General features: G+C 47.3%; 1 protein-coding gene and 1 pseudogene across 1 annotated transcript; one reads left to right on the forward strand and one right to left on the reverse strand.

The window, feature by feature from the left end:
- The first annotated feature begins 193 nt into the window (after positions 1-193).
- On the forward strand, positions 194-809 carry LOC117695482 (ubiquitin-conjugating enzyme E2 D3). Its single transcript, XM_034486370.2, has one exon. The coding sequence runs from the start codon at positions 323-325 to the stop codon at positions 764-766; it is 444 nt and encodes a 147-aa protein (XP_034342261.1). The 5' UTR covers positions 194-322; the 3' UTR covers positions 767-809.
- Positions 810-921: 112 nt separating this feature from the next.
- On the reverse strand, positions 922-2,755 carry LOC117695481 (SNW domain-containing protein 1 pseudogene; annotated as a pseudogene).
- Positions 2,756-13,828: the final 11,073 nt, after the last annotated feature.

The following is a 13,828-nucleotide window of genomic DNA, read 5'->3' on the forward strand; positions in this document are numbered from 1 at the left end:
CAGGCCAAGGGGCCTAGGGGCAGAGAGGCAAATAGAGGGGGTCAAGCACCAAGGGGACTAGGGGCAGAGAAAGAGGCCGAGGGACTGAGGGCAGGGAGGCAGGGTGAGGGGTTTAAGAGGCAGTCAGAGAGACCCGGAGCTCCGGTAAGCCTGCCACAAGATACTCGTGAGATCCGCCGCCTCCATCCCAAGCGCCTGTGTCTGGCAGAGCCGGTGTGAGAAGAAGAGACAATCCTTCCCCGCCGCCGGGATAATCAAGAGTTTTGGCCGGACCTTTGAGTACACATCGGGATAGTGAGGAGCCCTGCGAAAAGCACAGACTATGGCGCTGAAACGGATTAATAAGGAACTTAGTGATTTGGCCCGTGACCCTCCAGCACAATGTTCTGCAGGTCCAGTTGGAGATGACATGTTTCATTGGCAAGCCACAATTATGGGACCTAATGACAGCCCATATCAAGGTGGTGTATTCTTTTTGACAATTCATTTTCTTACAGACTACCCCTTCAAACCACCTAAGGTTGCATTTACAACAAGAATTTATCATCCAAATATTAACAGTAATGGCAGCATTTGTCTTGATATTCTAAGATCACAGTGGTCTCCTGCTTTAACTATTTCTAAAGTTCTTTTATCCATTTGTTCACTGCTATGTGATCCAAACCCAGATGACCCCCTAGTGCCAGAGATTGCACGGATCTATAAAACAGACAGAGATAAGTCCAACAGAATATCTCGGGAATGGACTCAGAAGTATGCCATGTGATGCTACCTTAAAGTCAGGATAACCTGCATTATAGCTGGAATAAACTTTATTTATTTATTTATTTTTTGCTATCACAGAGATTTATTTCCCTCCAGGTCCCCCCTGTTACAGTTCCTCATTCCATTCTTCTTTACTCTGCTTCAAGAGGATGTCTCCAGTCTCTGGGGTCTCAAGTGTCTCAAGGGTTAGGTGCATCTCCTCTCACTGAGGCCAGACCAAGCAGTCCTCTGCTGTATATGTCACATTTCAGTTTTAAGAGGCCCCTCTACTGCTTCCTCTGCTTCTTGCCTTCCGGCTCTTGTTCCTTGGAGTGACTGCTATCAGAGCATCTTTTAGAGCCACGGTGGTGTTTTGCTTCTTCCAAAAACTTGTCCAAACCAAAAGGATCTTCCTCAAACTGAACTGGTCCTTCTCGGTCCCTCTGTCTATGGTCTGTACCAGAAAACTCCTTATCAGGAAAAAATCTGTTGGTCTTTATCCTGGTTTCCAGGTCATCACCATACATGTCCTTGTCCAGATTTTTACTGGGCTTGTAGATACTCTGAGCCATGTCTTTGCCACCCCTCCAGGCCTGATCATAAACATTGTAAATTTCATCTTCTCCACCTGCAAATCCACTGTCCATACCCTTGGCTTGGTTGAAGAGCCTTTGGTCATACTGAACTTCATTGGAAGTTGGACGATTGGGCACACCAAGAGCGATGACTTCACTGATGTCTCGATTTTCATTTCTCTGTAGTTTTGACCTCTTATCAGGAGCTGTCCTGGAAAGGTTCCGGTCATGCTGCCTCTCTTTTCGCCTGTCCTGACGGATTTCATCTCTCTCACGGGCCTCTCCATTCTCTTTTTCCACATGGGTTTTGATCCCAGCTCTTCTTTCTCTGGCTTGCTGGGCCATTTCTCTAAGTTTCTCTTCATGTTTCTCCTTTTCTTTTTCAGCCATCTTCCTCTCTACTTGGGCTCGCATTTCCACTGCTGCTCGACACTTCCGTTCAGCAATGTATAGTGCTTCAGACAGTTTGGCAAAGTTTTCATTTATGCGGACAGGCTGAAGTCCTCTTCCATCAGCAGCCTCCCGTTTATCCAGTGGGATTGTATAACCCTTCGAGTTCTTCCACCTGGATACACATGGCGGGATCTTCCACTCCTTCTGTTCTTCTACACTAATCTTCCGAGGAGGAGAGTGCATCACAGGTACAGGAGGAGATGGGGGTCCGCGGGGAATTTTCTTATTAATCCTGAATCGTGGAGGCTCCATTGGGTCTATCTGCCTTTCAATGACCCGAATAATCCTCTGTTTAGCTCCCGAATTAAATGCTTTTCCTTGCTGAGATGGCGTGTAATGGACATACTGGGCAGGAGGCTGCTTTGCAGCTGCCCGAACCAGCTTGGACCCACCGATCTTCTTTGCTACAATCTTCTCCACAGCTGCCCTTGTCCTTTCTGTAATTTCTTTAATAGTCTCCTCATCGGGCCTTGGCGTTTCTGTGTCATGTGGAATCATATCCTCCTTTGGAACAAGGTCAGTATATTTGCTATAAATGACCTTGTCTTTGGAATGTCCCTGTCGAGCAATTGTGTCATATTTAATGTTCCCTTCCTGATCCAAATGAATGGGCAGAGCATTGGACATTTTTTTCTGTCGCCCCATATCCAGAGGATACTGGGCCACATGGATTTCAGGGAAAGCACCTCCATCTCCAAAATCCTCCGGCAACCGTGGAATCCAGCCTTTCCTGTATCCATATGAGGGAGGCTCCCTTCGAGAGGAAACCAGAGAGGTCTGCAGTGATCGCTGAGATCTTGCCCTTTCTTCAGCTTCAAGTTGGTCCTGAGATAGCTGAGTAGGCGCAGGTAAAAAGCTGGTGAGCGTCATCTTCTTCTGCATCCTCAAGAGCAAATCACAGCTTCCAGAGGGCAAGACTTTTCCACAATGAGGACCACAATGGAAAAAACTCTCAGTGCACAGATGCCCTGACCGAACAACTCTCTAGGCTTTGCAGTTCTTTGAGCTGAAATTGTTGCAGCCACCGGTTTGCAGTTCAAATAAACCAAGGAAGGCCAGCTGGGAATGGGAAGTCCAAGAATCGAGTCCTTTCTCAGTCCCAAGAGGCTAGTTGTAGAAGGAGGTTCCAACAGATTTGCTGGCAAGTCAATGCAAGCAAAGAAGACTGGGTCTTCCTTCTTCCAATGTCCTTATATAGGTCTCTAGGAGAAGGTGTGGCCCAGATTAAAGGTGTGAACCACCACACCTGGACCTGGGACCTGCTTTGTTCCAGGCTCACCTTGAATTCAGAGATCTCCTAACATCAGAATCCTGGGATTAAAGGCCTGTACTATCTTGCCTGGGCCTAAGCTTTTCACAGCCACTATGCCTCAAGATCTCCCTGCCAAGATCCAGGTCAGAAACTTGTATTTTCTGTTCTGAAGATTAGATCACAGGTGAGCCCTCCTATTCTAGATTGTAGTTCATTCAAGATGTAGTCAGGTTGACAGCCAGGAATATCCAGTAACATGTGGGAAATCAAAAATGCATAGATCAAAACCTGGTATGTAGGATTGAAAGAAAAGAATAAATACGTGTTCTTCCAGTCAAGTCTCATTTTCTTTTCTTTTCTTTTCTTTTCTTTTTTTTTGGGGGGGGGGTGTTGGAGGCAGTGTTACTCTGTGTAGCCCAGTCTGTCCTGGAACTCACTCTGTAGACCAGGCTGGCCTCGAACTCAGAAATCCGCCTGTCTCTGCCTCCCAGGTGCTGGATTAAAGGTGTGTGCCACCACCACCAGGCCAAGTCTCATTTTCTACAGGACATATCATTTGGGGTGCTTGTACCATGATCATCCTTTATTGTCCTATGGTCATATAGAGAACAGCAATTTTACTGCAACACAATTGTGAAAGTAGGTCTGTAAAACTGATTGGGTGACATGGTGAGTAAAAGGCTCTTGGTGCCATGCTTGAATACCTGAGTACAGTCTCAGCTAGATGGAGAAAACAGACTCTCTCAGGTGGTTCTTAGACTTTCACACAGATGTTGTGGCAGTTTCATACACACACACTACATGTAACAAAACTTATTTTATAATTTTATTTTATGTGTATAGGTGTTTTGTCTGCGTGTATATCTGTAATAGCAACTAGAAGGCCACAGATGCCAGAGAACTAGAGGCTCCCAAGACCCCAAGGGAATGATTTGACCAGATAAGAGGAGATAGAACTGTAGAGACCACTTCTAGTAGGTAAGCATGGCCCCAGGTGTTGAGATGGATTTTACCAGAGAAGAGAGAGAACCTGTAGAGACCAGTTCTAGTAGGTAGGCATGGCCACAGGTGGGATGATTGGGCCACCCACCCATCTCAAAGTTTTTAATCCAGAAATGTCCCTGTCCAAGGAAGAACAGAGACCCAAAAATGGAGTAGAGACTGAAGGAAGGGCCACCTGAAGACTGCCCCACCTGGGGATCCATCCTGTCTATAGACACCAAAGACAGACACTGTTGCAGTTGCCAAGAGGGACTTGCTGTCAGGAACCTGGTATGAGTGCTCCTTGGGAGTTTCAGCCAGCAAGTGACCAATACAGATGTGAATGCTTGGAGCCAACCATCAGACTCAGCTCAGGGACCCTGGTTGGAGAACAGATGGAAGGACTGGAGGAGGGGAGGGGCATTGAAACCCTATAAGAAGAACAACATCAGGTAGCTGGACAACTCAGTACTCCCAGGGACTAGACCACCAACCAACCAAAGATTATACAGGGAGGAATCCGTGGCTCCAGATACATATGTAGCAGAGGATGGCCTTGTCTGACATGGATGGGATGGGAGACCCTTGGTCCTGTGGAGGGTTGATGTCCCAGTGTAGGGGATGCTGTAAGGGTGGAGTGGGAGAGTGTCAGTGGGTGAGTGGGGGAGCACCCTCATAGAGGCAAAGGAAAAGGAGAGGGAGATTGTGGGATGAGGGGCTTGTGGAGGGCTAATCTGGCAGTGAGATATAATCAGTCATTTGATATATAAAGGAATGGAATGAATAATAATGATTTAAAAAATTACCCTTATCCTTGGTGCCTAGAAGTCAGTATTCTACTACAGCCTTCAGATGAAGATGTAGAACTCTCAGCTCCTCCTGCACCGTGCCTGCCTGGATGCTGCCATGTTCCTGCTTTAATGATACTGGACTGAACCTCTGAACCTGTAAGCCCATCCCAAATAAATGTTATTCTTAAAAGAGTTGCCTTGATTATGGTGTCTGCTCACAGCAGTGAAACCCTAGCTAAGACAGACGTTGGTACCAGGGACTGGGGTATTGCTGTGATAGGCCTGACCATGCTTTTGAAAGGGTTAAAATTTTTCAGCAGGCTGAACAAAACCAAGAGTGCAGGTCAGCTTGGTCGTAAGCTCTGTGTTTCAGGAACTTGGCTGACCATAAGATAGATGATTTTTTACGAATAGGCTCTTAGAGAATAGCCTATACAAAATGTTCCCCATGACTCTTCCTTGGACCCTGTCACAAACTGAATAATGGGATGGGACTTTCCACAGGTACTCTCCAATAACCCTCCTTTACTCCTCCTGGGTTGTTGTTTCCCCCCTGAATTGTGGTTTTTGGCTTTAAATTCTCTCTGTCTCCAAAGCCCCGGGGTCAGACCCCACTGCCCCTGAGTGGGTCATGGGTCTTGACCTCAACATGTTGATCGAAATATACCTCTTGCTGATTGCATCAAGTTCAGTGTCTTATGAGTTAATGGGTGCCTGTGAATTCCTGAGGCTTGGGTGAGGTCCTCCCTTCTTGGGGGCCTTACACTTTTGTTTGGAAGAATGTGGATCTGGGAACTTTAAATTTGGAAGCACTGGAATGCTTTAAGTCAGGCTTAATGGGCTATCATAGTAGGAATATGAAAAATTTTGTTACTGAGAATGATTTGAATTGTGCAGTACTGGCCCAAGAGGTTTCTGTGGAGGAGAAATGCAGTATGTGGCCTAGAGACTGTTTTTGTAGTATTTTGGTGAAGAACATGGCTGCTTTTTGCCCTTGTCTGACATGTCAGCCTGAGGCTGAGGTGAAGAGACTCAGATTAATTGCATTGACAAAGGAAGTCTCAGAAATGCCCATCATAGACTTTGTTCTCTGGTTATATCTCATGAAGAGCTTTGGGAATAAGCATAGCAAACTTAGAAAGGAAAAATATGAAATATGTAGTTCTAGTATTAAAGGGGCAGGCACCAGGAAGTGAAATGGAGCTGAACCCGGTTCAAGGACATTAAATTGAATGAATGCAGTGGTGACCTTGGGACATGATCCTACCCAGCTAAATTTAGATCCTTTAATCCCCTGAGATAAAGCCAAGTACTTCTCTGAGTTCAAGGCCAGCCAGAGACAGAGCAGGTTCTAGGTTTCTCTTCCTTAACCATTAACTCCTGGATGGAATCAGCAGAGGTTTATTGGGGAGAGTTGGCAAGCCATCGGTCAAAACTACTTGTCCACGCAGGAACAGAATTTTGACCCTGGAATAAACTTTAAATTACTGTTCCTTTTTTTTATTTTCTTATCCGGCTGCTCCCCTATCAGACCTCATCTTTTTTAATTTTGTTTTTTGTTTACCTCCCTCCATTCGTTCACATGCTCATCTGAGAAGACTTAAGTTCTTCCAGCTTTGGACAATAACTGCTTTTAGAAACTGTAAAGTAGTTACAAGAGAACAGTTGCCCAAGATTCAGAATTTTTTGTTAAAACTGGAGCATGTGTATTATGTGGCCAATGTCGTCACTCTAACTTGGTTATGAGGCTAAACCAATCCTCACTGCTCTAACATGCTGAAGAAGCCATCTGAGGGGGAGGGAGATGGATGCTCAGCTGTCACACCAAAGGGAGCAGCATTATTCTAGCAGCATCCATTCTTGTGTAAACCTTCCACTGTTAGAGATTGAGGTTACATGATATACTTTATGCTCATAACTGATGTGGCTGGAGAATTGGTATTGAATTATAGCATCAGCAGAACAGAAAATGTGATGTATTTTATACATGTCAATAAAGGAGTGACCTGTTCTTGTTCTACAGAGAATGGAAAAAAAAAGAGGCAGTCAGAGGGGCCTAGGGGCAGACCAAGGTGACAAGAGGAAGGGAAGAGGGATAGGTCAAGTGACAGACAGACAACTGCCTAGGGGCAGTCTGATGGGGCAAGAGGAAGAGAGGCATGCAGAGAAGCCAAGAGGCACAAAGGCAGGCAGAGGGGCAGGCCGAGGGCCAGGGCAAAGGGCAGGCAGAGGGGCTGAGAGGCCTAGGGTTACAGAGGTAAGATAAGGGACCTAGATGCAGGCCCAGGAGGCAGACTGGGGGGCAGGCAGAAGGGCAGGCCCAGGAGCCTAGGCTCAGAGGCAGAGATGCATACCAAGGGGCCAAGGGGGCACATCAAGGGGTCATGAAACCTGGAGGAGGGACAGGCTAAGGGACAGAGAAGCAGATCAAGGGCCTAGAGGTGGGCCCAGAGGAAGAAAGGCAGGCAGAGTGGCTTTGAAAAAGGCATAGGGGTTGAGAGGCAGACCAGGGTGCAGGACTAGGGGTCCAGGGGCAGGATGAGGGGCAAAGTGGCCAGCTGAATTGGTAGGCTGACTGGTTGGCTGAGGGCAGGCCTGAGAGTAGCCCTGAGGGCAGGCAGAGGGGCCGAGGGGCAGACCAAGGGGTAGGCCTAGGTGCACAAAGGCAGGGCTAAGAGCATGTAGAGGGGCAAGCTGAAAGATCTAGAGGCAGGCAGAAGGGCGAGAGGTAGGGAAGAGGGGTTGGCCAAGGGATAGAGAGGTTGATTGATGAGCAGAGGGTCTGAGGGTGGGAGAGGCTGAGGAGCAGGTCGGGGGGCCTAGAGGAAGGCAGAGTAGCAGAGAGGCAGGCTGGGGGTGGGGTGGGGGCTAGGATGACTAAGGGAAGGCCACGGAGCTGAGAGTCAGGCAGGCTGAGGGGCAGGCCCAGGGGGAGGCAATGAGAGGCCTATGGACAGAGGGGTAGGCCAAGGGGCCAAAAGGTAGGCAGAGAGTCTAGAGAGTACAAGGGGCCTATGGGCAGAGGGAGGTACTAAGATGTGTAGAAGAGGGGCAGGCCAAGGGACAGAGAGGCAGATCAATGGGACTAGAGGTAGGCAAGGGGCAATCTGCTGGTGCCCAGAAGCAGAGAGGCAGGCCAAGGAACCACAGGGCCTAGGACCAAAAGGAAACCGGAGGGGCTGAGAAGAGACAGAGGGTCATAGGGGAAGATGAGGGACCAAGAGGCATGGGGAAGGGCAAGCCAAGGAACAGAGAGGACGAACAAAGGGCCTAGAGGTGGGCCAAGGAGCAGGGTGAAGGGCCACTGGTGCAAGAGACAATGAAGCCAGCAGAGGGGTCTAGGGCAGACCTACGTGCCAAGAGGCTGGGATGAGGGGCAAGCCAAAGGACAGGCACAGACAGAGAGCCTAGATCTGGCCCTAGGAAGAGAGGCCCAGGGCCTGAGAGACGGGCACAGGGGGCCTAGAGGCAGACAAAGGGGCAGGATTAGTGGTTCAGGGGAAGGCTGAGGGGCTACCAGAGGTATAGACTGACTGGCTGGCCTAGTAGCTGGCAAAGGGGTAGAAAAGGAAGCCAAGAGGCAGGCAGAGAGGCCAAGGGGCAGACCAAGGGAAAGGAATAGGTGCTCAAGGGCAAGCTAGGGGGCTGAGAGACAGGCCAAGCGACTTAGGGGCAGACAGCCAGGCCAAAAAGCAGACTATGAGAAAGGCAGGGAGGAGGTGCAGGAACTGAGAGACAGACCAAATGGCCTAGAGGTGGGCTGAGGGGCAGTTTGAGGTAGGCCAAGGGGGATGAGCTGCAGACCAAGGGGACAGGAGCCAGGGAATTGGGAATTGGGTCAGAACAAGGGATAGAGAAGCAAACCAACTGCCCTAGAGGTGGGCTGAGGGGAAGTTGGTTGTGCTGAGGGTGGGCTAGGCAGAGAAGCACACCAATGGGCCAGAATTAGGCAGAGAGACCTAGAAGCAGGCCAAGGGGACACAGTGCAAACCATGGGGTCAAGGGCCAGACCATGGGGCCAAGAGGCAGGGAGGAATGGCAGGCCATGGGACAGAGAGGCAGACCGAATGGCCTAGAGGTGGGCTGAAGGGCAGTTTGATGGCACCAGGGATTGAGAGGCTCAGAGGCAGGCCAAGGGGATGAGGTGAAGACTTATGGATCAGGGACAGACCAAGGGGCCAGGAACCAGGAACCATAGAGTAAACCAAGGGGGCTGGCCTAGGGGTACAGCAGGAGGCTCAGGGGCTAAGAGACTGGTTGAGATGCTTAGGTATAGGCAGAGAGCCTTTGAGGCCTGCTGAGAGGTAGGTAGACTTATGGAAGGCAGAGGGTCCATGAGGCAGGCCTAGGGGCCTACAGTCAGGTATAGGGGCAGTCAAGGTTTCAAGAGGCAGTGGTGGGGTGTGGGCTGGCCAAGGGAGGAGAGAAAGGCAGACCAACTGGCCTCAGTGTGGGCCGAGTGTCAATTGAGGGGCTGAAGTTGAGAGAGGCCTAGAGAAGCAGGCAAAGAGGCCAAGAGTCAGGCAGCTAGACTAAGAAGTGGATCAAGGGAAAGAGGTAAAGACTAAGGGGCCAAGGGGCAGATCAAGGGTCCAAGAGGCAGGGAGGAAGTGGCCTAGAGAGAAAAAGGCAAGTGGAGGGTCTGAGAGGTAGGTAGAGGGGTCAAGAGGAAGATTAATGGATAGGCCTAGGGGCACTGGGCCAGATAAGGGTGCTGAGAGGCAGGACGATAGTTCTAGGGTCAAGCAGAGGGTCTGAGGGGCACTTTGAGTGCCAGGACTAAGGGTTTCTTTCTGTTTCTGAGAGGCAGGATGATGGTTTTAGGGTCAGGAAGAGGGTCCATGAGGCTCGCTAGGTGGGCTAGAGGCGGGCAGAGGGGCCCAAGGGCAAAGGATGTGCCAAGAGGCTGAGAGGAGGAGCAAGCCAAATGACAGAGAGGCAGACCAACGTGCCTAGAAATGTGCCGTGTCAGTTTGAGGGGTAGAGTTTTTGAGAGGCAGAGAGGCAGGCCAAGGTGGCAGGGGCAGGGAGAGATGCCAAGAAGCACACCTGGTAAGCTAGGTACAGCCCAAGGGGTCAAGGGGCCAAGAGGCAGGGATAATGGTCCTTGGGGCAGTTTCAGGGGAAGAAGCATGCAGGCTGAGGAATCTAGGGGCAGTCTGATGCTCCAAGAGACAGATAGGGCAGCCGAGTGCATACAGAGAGGCAGGCAGAGGGCCTGTCAGTCAGGCTGATTGGCAGAGGGGCAGGCTGAAGGGCCCAAGGGCAAGATGGTGTCAGGCTGATAGAGACATGCGCCAATGGGCTTAGGGGCAGAGGGACAAGCTGAGGGGCTGAGAGCCAGGCATAGTGGTTAAGAGCACTTGTTGCTTTTGCAGAGGACTTGGGTTTGCCTATGGAACTTTCTGTGAAACATCAGTGTTACAACAGATTCAAAATGATCAAAAGAATTACTTGTATCTTATCAAGGCAGAACATACTTGGGAATCCATACCAAGACATACTGGCTGGGTTTATATCAACTTGATCCAAGCTAGCATCATCTAAGAGCCTCCACTCAAGAAGATGCCTCTATAAGATCAGGTTGTAGACAAACCTGCAGAGCATTTTCTTAATGAGTGATTGATGGGGGGAGGGCCCAGTCCGTTGTGGGTGGTGCCATCTCTGGGATGGTGGTCCTAGGTTCTATAAGAAAGCAGGCTGAGCAAGCCAAGGACCAAGCCAGTGAGCAGTACTTCTCTATGACTTCTTTATCAGCTCCTGCCCTGTTTGAGTTCCTGCCTTGACTTCCTTCCATGATGGACAGGTGATGTGGAAGCATAAGCCAAATAAACCCTTTCCTCCCCAAGTTGCTTTTGATCAGGATGTTTTATCACAGTCATAGTAACCCTAAGATACAAGAGAAACCACAAAAATAACTTCTCGAAGGAGAAGAAATCAGGGAGGACATTTTATTTTCAGTCTTGGAAGGCACAACTTATGAGAACATTGGGATTCAACAAAGAAAGTTCCAAGAGTAAAGTTCTCGGTACATACTTTAAAAATTCAGAGAGATGGCAAATAAATGATTCACCTCAAGGTTTTAGAAAACCAAGTAAAAGCCACGCCCCCGAACATGAAGCATCACAGGATAATGAAGGTCAGAGCAGAAAAGCTGAAAGAACAGTTCATGGAGCTGAGCAGGGGTGTTCGTTTGGGATATCAGATTGACAAACTTTAAGTTAGCCAAATGAAAGAAAAAAGCCAAATCAATAAAATTACCCATGAGTAGGGGAATATTACAACAGATTCCAAATAAGTCCTGAGGACTACCATTAGAGAATACTGAGAAAACTTATGCAATAAGAAATCTAGAAAAATAGCGAACGAGCGGTGGCGCAGCGGCTTAGGTGGCTGCCTGCAGAGGGCGAGCACACGCCCTCTGCTCTCTGTTTCTCCCGGTTTGAATCCCGCTGTCCCCGTGTGACTCTGCCCAAGTCTCATGGGAAAAAAAAGAAATCTAGAAAAAATAGTAACTAATTCTCATACCCATTAAATCCACTAAGATTCAGTCAAGAGGATATAAACAATTTGAACATCCATATCAAGCAGTGGTTAAAAAATTAAAATATTAAAAAAAACCACAGTGAGAAGATTTAGGAGATAAGGCTGCTCTTCCAGAGGTCCTGAGCTCAATTCCCGGCAACCACATGGTGGCTCACACCATCTATAAAGGGATCTGATGCCCTCTTCTGGCCTGCAGGTGCACATGCAGGCAGAGCACTCACATTTAAAAAAAGAATCATACAAAAAGATGAAGTGGAAATGTCTAGTTTCTTTGGAAAGTCAGTTATGTCAAATGATTTGCCGGGGCTGGGGCACACAGGTGAAAGGATGTCTTGCTAAAGCAGACACATGAGTGACTGTTTTCCTGAAGCAGACACAGGTGAAAATGTTTTGCTATAGCAAAAACGTGAAGGGACACATGATATTCAGAAGGAATATAAATATGACCCCACAGGGAGGTCGAGCATTGGTTTGCTTTGTTCCACCTCGCTATTCTTCGATAATGACATACATGTATTGGTTCACCTTACATTGAGTTACCGTGGTGATTCCATAGAGAGAAGCTAGCCAAAGAACTTCTCCTGAGGTTCCTGCAGCTTCTTGCCACTTCTGCGACCTCGGTCTGGTTGGAGAGCCTTGCAGTTATTGTGGATTGAACTGCTCTTGTTGGTTCATGTCTGGCGACCGCTGATCAAATTGGGCTGCAGCTGCTAGTTTGTGTGTGGTGTCTGCTGACAGGACTGAACTACAGGTGGTAAATCACATTTGATGTTTGCTAGTGGACTGAACTGCTGATATCCTGACAACACAGATTGAACTTACACCCAAAGAACTATTTCTAAACAGGTCTACTTCCTCTGTGTCCTAATAACTTCTCCTTTTTACTACCTCTGGTGGACGGTGAGCTAGTGGGAGGATTGAACGCTTATTAAAGTAGTTGGAGAAAAATTTATGTTTATGCAAAGAAAAGTTTATAGCTGGATGGATCTGCTGCTGAATTCTACCAAACCTTTAAGGAGGAGCTAAAACTAAAATCCCTTAAACTATTCTGTAAACTAAAAAGGAAGTAGTCCTTACTGAACTCATTCTGTGAAGCCAGCCTCATTATAATTTTAAAACTTGATAGGAAGAGAACTAAGAAAAACAACAAATATAGATCAGTTTTCATGATGGACATTGATACAAGATTTTTCAATTAAATACTTGCAAGCCAAATTCAGGAGTGTCTTAGTTAGGGTTTTACTGCTGTGAGCAGACACCATGACCAAGACAAGTATAAGGATGGCATTTAATTGGGGCTGGCTTACAGGTTCAGAGTTTCAGTCCATTATCACCAAGGCAGGAGCATGGCAGCATCCAGGCAGGCATGGGACTAGAGGAGCTGAGAGTTATATCTCTTGTTCCAAAGGCAGCTAGGAGAATACTGGCTCCCAGGATTGGGGTATTAAAGGCTGCACCCACAGTGATACACCTACTCCAACAAGGACATACTTACTCCAACAAGGCCACACCTTCTAATAGTGCCACTCCCTGGGCCAAGCATATTCAAACCATCACAAAGAGCATGTGGTTTCACGCCTACATTATAGAAAGTACTTATAGGAAGTACCATGTGTACTCAGTGCGTTTAAAAAATAGAGTGCTTGAAGTTGGGAATGAAAAGAAGTGCAGGGGCTAGTGGAAGAATTGGAGAGGGGGAAGGGGATCAAATTTGATAAAAACAAATTTTGTGTATATATGAAATTCTCAGTCAGAAGAAGAAAAAGTAAACAAACAAAAAAGACTCATCCACCATATCACATCACGACAAATAAATACACTTAAGGACAGAAGTCATAGGATAATCTAATAGATGCCTATAAGGAACATACTTCAACAAACTACAGGGTACATGTAATTATATTGTAGTATGTGTGGAAAATCTGAAGGCAGTTATTCTAAAACTGGGGGAAAGAATGGTAGTCACTCACTGCTTTATATGATGCTTGAAATCTTAGGTAAAGCAAAAAGACAACAGAAAGAAGGGGGACATGGATAAGAAAGGAAGAAAGCAAATTATCTATTTTGAATATGCCATGATCTAAAGACTCTATAAAGATTCCACCAGAAAACTCTTAGATAGGATAATCAATTTCATTTCTAATGACTATTTCTGATGAACATATCCATAAAGGTAAATATGTTTCACTCTGTAGTCCAAGCTGGCCTGAAACTCTTAAGTTGGCTTCTTTCTCTCAAGTGCTAGGATTGCAGGCAATGCCCCACCATGCTTGACTAAAATAAAGGTTTCTATGTTTTTTTTCACATTCATCTCTAGATTTGTTGTCAAACCAAGAAAAATTCTCAATACATTCTTTTAGGAAAGAAATTGACAGACTTAACCTCAAATTCATATGGAAATACAAATAACCTAGCATTGTCCAAAGAACTTTGGAAAATAATAACAAAAGGAACTTAGCTACAATAATCAGCATGAGCAATACTAG

This window comes from Arvicanthis niloticus, chromosome X (genome assembly GCF_011762505.2).
Source record: "Arvicanthis niloticus isolate mArvNil1 chromosome X, mArvNil1.pat.X, whole genome shotgun sequence".
NCBI classification, from domain to species: Eukaryota; Metazoa; Chordata; class Mammalia; order Rodentia; family Muridae; genus Arvicanthis; species Arvicanthis niloticus.

Bases quoted from the DNA above. Each gene is read 5' to 3' on its own strand.
- LOC117695482 (XM_034486370.2), top strand. From the start codon at position 323: ATGGCGCTGAAACGGATTAATAAGGAACTTAGTGATTTGGCCCGTGAC.